This window comes from Solanum pennellii, chromosome 7 (assembly GCF_001406875.1).
Source record: "Solanum pennellii chromosome 7, SPENNV200".
Classification (NCBI taxonomy): Eukaryota; Viridiplantae; Streptophyta; class Magnoliopsida; order Solanales; family Solanaceae; genus Solanum; species Solanum pennellii.
Window position 1 is genome coordinate 77,322,018 of NC_028643.1, and position 3,966 is coordinate 77,325,983.

At 32.9% G+C, this 3,966-nt stretch overlaps 1 protein-coding gene across 1 annotated transcript; it reads left to right on the forward strand.

The window, feature by feature from the left end:
• Positions 1–599: 599 nt before the first annotated feature.
• LOC107023997 (indole-3-acetic acid-amido synthetase GH3.6) lies at positions 600–2,976 on the forward strand. Its single transcript, XM_015224860.2, has 3 exons — positions 600–1,013; positions 1,099–2,027; positions 2,125–2,976. The coding sequence occupies exons 1-3, from the start codon at positions 709–711 to the stop codon at positions 2,712–2,714; spliced, it is 1,824 nt and encodes a 607-aa protein (XP_015080346.1). The 5' UTR covers positions 600–708; the 3' UTR covers positions 2,715–2,976.
• Positions 2,977–3,966: the final 990 nt, after the last annotated feature.

Below are 3,966 nucleotides of genomic sequence, written 5' to 3' on the forward strand. Positions count from 1 at the left end.
AACTCACCAACTAAATTTTCTCATATTTATTAGAGTACATATAATATGTACATTTTCCTTGGGCAGCCATTTATGGTAATTTTCTTTTTTTGAAAAAAAATAATTGTACTAGAATATAAAATATGTATTTAGTTATTATTCGCAAAGCATATGCTTTTTCACTAAATAATATGTTGCAGTGGATGAATCTGATCTTCACTTAATTTCTAACTCAAATTTTGTACATGGAAAAATCTGTTATAAGGCCTCCGATGAAAACCCTACACGATACAAATTTAAAATAGTTAAAACTCCTCTGCACCTTTAGATATATGCAAATACAAATTGTAACAATGGCTCCAAACGAGTAAAATTTATTCGTATCAAATGTCTATACAAATACATATTATATGTTTAAATTTATTATTTATTTTACTTAACTTTAATTAATTAATATGTATTTTACTTCCATAAATCGCATAATAATAAAAATTACATTAGTTTGGTATAAACATCCGGAGCGGATAATTTTTTCCGCCACAAAGCCACACTTCAACCAAACATCCCTTTAGAGGCTAACCCCTATATAAAGCCCCATTCTACTAACAACTTACACCCACACCAAACCAAAAAAAAAAAGTTCACATAAACACTTCTTTCTCCTCTGTAACAAACTGTCTCTTTTTGTTCACAAAATATAGTTTCACTTTTGTTAATTAAACAAAAACTATGCCTGAGGCACCAAAATCAGATGTTGTTACTGAAAAGAACAAGCAAATTCTTGATTTTATTGAAGAAGCTACCACAAATGTCGATGAGATTCAAAAGCAAGTCCTTGCTGAAATACTAAGAGAAAATGCACATGTTGAGTATTTGCAGCGCCATGGCCTTAATGGTCATGTTGACAGAGAAAACTTCAAGAAAATCATGCCTGTTATTACTTATGAGGATATTCAGTCTGATATCACTCGTATCGCCAATGGTGATAAATCTCAAATCCTCTGCTCTCAGCCCATCTCCGAGTTTTTAACAAGGTTTGTTATTCTTTCTTTGGTTTTTTGTTTTACTAACGAAAAAAAAAATCAAATTTGACGTGCATGGTTAAATTGGTGATTGCAGTTCTGGTACGTCTGGTGGGGAACGAAAACTGATGCCGACGATTGAGGAGGAACTTGCAAGAAGATCACAGCTTTACAGTCTTTTAATGCCTGTGATGAGTCAATTTGTTCCAGACCTTGAAAAAGGAAAAGGAATGTATTTTTTGTTTATAAAATCAGAGGCTAAAACACCAGGTGGATTACCAGCTCGTCCTGTTTTAACAAGTTATTATAAAAGCCCTCATTTCAAAAACAGGCAACCTGATCCATACACTAACTACACAAGCCCTAACGAAACCATTCTCTGTTCTGATTCATACCAAAGTATGTATTCCCAAATGCTCTGTGGCCTTTGCCAAAACAAACAAGTTCTTCGCGTGGGTGCTGTTTTTGCCTCAGGTTTTATCCGTGCTATACGATTCTTAGAAAAGCATTGGCCACTTCTTTGTCATGATATCAGAGTCGGAACCATTAATTCCCAGATCACTGATCTCTCAATTCGAGAGGCGGTGATGAAGATACTTAAACCAGATACAAATTTAGCAGATTTTGTTGAGGCTGAATGTAGTAAAAATTCATGGCAAGGGATTATTACTAGATTGTGGCCTAATACCAAATACATAGATGTTATTGTCACTGGTACTATGTCGCAATATATACCAACTCTTGATTACTATAGCAATGGTTTGCCTCTTGTTTGCACCATGTATGCTTCTTCTGAGTGCTATTTTGGTGTCAATTTGAACCCTCTTTGTAAACCAACTGAAGTTGCTTATACCCTTATTCCTACAATGGGGTACTTTGAATTCTTGCCTGTTCATCGAAACAACGGTGTGTCGAATTCAATTTCCATGCCTAAATCACTTAATGACAAAGAACAGCAAGAATTGGTTGATTTAGTTGATGTCAAGATTGGGCAAGAGTATGAGCTTATTGTCACAACCTATGCTGGTAAGTTTTCTTATATCAGTTGTACACATATGAAATGTTGAATCTTTTTTAGTGTTATTCGTTCTGGTTTATTAATCTTTGATATTTTTTCTTCCAGGGCTTTATAGGTATCGTGTAGGCGATGTGCTACGTGTAGCTGGATTCAAGAACAACGCGCCCCAATTCAATTTTATCTGCAGGAAGAATGTAGTGTTGAGTATTGATTCAGACAAGACGGATGAAGTTGAACTACAAAATGCAGTAAAAAATGCAGTGACACATCTTATGCCATTTGATGCACATGTGACAGAATACACAAGTTATGCTGATACAACAACAACAATTCCAGGGCATTATGTGTTATACTGGGAGCTAAATGTTAATGGATCAACCCCAGTTCCTCCATCTGTTTTCGAAGATTGTTGTCTCACTATCGAAGAGTCTCTCAACAGCGTATACCGCCAAGGTCGTGCCTCGGACAAGTCCATTGGGCCATTGGAAATCAAGATTGTTGAAAGTGGAACTTTTGATAAGTTAATGGACTATGCTATAAGTTTAGGTGCATCAATAAATCAGTACAAGACACCAAGATGTGTGAAGTTTGAACCAATTGTTGAGCTATTGAATTCAAGAGTAGTGTCAAACTACTTTAGCCCAAAATGCCCAAAATGGGTGCCAGGACACAAGCAATGGAACAACATCAATTAAAAAAGTTTTAATTAGCTAGCACAAGTTTCTTTTGAGAGAGGATCAATTTTTAGTGCTAGAGATAATTATTAAGATCATCTTGGTTAGGTTGACCCAAACCAATTTTATGGTTTTTCTTTTCTTAATTCACTTTAAAATCTTGGTATTTAAGTCTTTGTAGAATTTAACTTGTTCTTCATGATGGTAGAATCTTGAATTTAGCCATGTACAAAAAGAAAAAAAAAACAGTTCCTATTCTTAAAAAAAAAGCTTCTACCTTTAGTTAAATTGCCAATATTTTTTTTTTGTTTGTTTCATTGCAAATTGAGTACACATTTTGTGGGAATTGTTTTCTTATTTTGGGGCATGAATCCTGCCCATTGAACTCTCATGAGCCACGTCCCAAAACGATACTTCGTCTATTTCAAAATAAGTGTGTATTAAACTTTTTTAATCGATACTTATTTGGGGAATATTTTTTTATTCGATACATGAATGGAAGATAGAAAGTTAACTTTAGGTTAGTTTTGTCAATTTTTAAATTATTATTTTAATCCAAAAGCATTGTTAGTAGTAGTAGTTTAGTACTAGTATATATAGCATTATTTTCAGGGGAAAAAGCAAATCAACTTTGTGTTACTTATAATTGAGCTACCAACTTAAACTAATCTTTAAACCTCGTGAAACTAAAATAAAAGATTAAAGTGTTTTCGATTGACGTTAAAGTTTGATGTAGAAAATAGAACTTAAAGGGGATCCAAAATCAAATAGTGAAACTTTTGATGAGAGAGAAAAAAAATATTTCATCCCAATTTAAGTGATTTATGTCTCAATTTTAGCGTCTTATTAGGCGTTTGGTCATAGATAAGAGCAAATTCATTAACAAACTCTCAAATTTTATCTTCTAACAAATTCTTTAATTACACTTCTAGGACATTTGCATCATCCTTTTGGATTCTTGAATATTTTTCCAGAAGAAGTCATGAAAGAGGTGTATTTTGGAATATAAGGCGATATCACACGATACAAGATGATGGAATAAATACAGATAATTAATGTGAAAAAATAAAATTGATATTCTTTATCTCTCATACAAAACAAGAAATGATATCTAATAGTGCAAGTTATATATGAAATAAAGTAATCACAAATTTTATCTTATGATTATTATTCTTTTATCGTATTTGTCAAATGAAAAATACAAAATAATATGAATCTATAGAACATAAGGCTATGCACCTAATCACGTAGATATCCTAAAAGTCACATGATG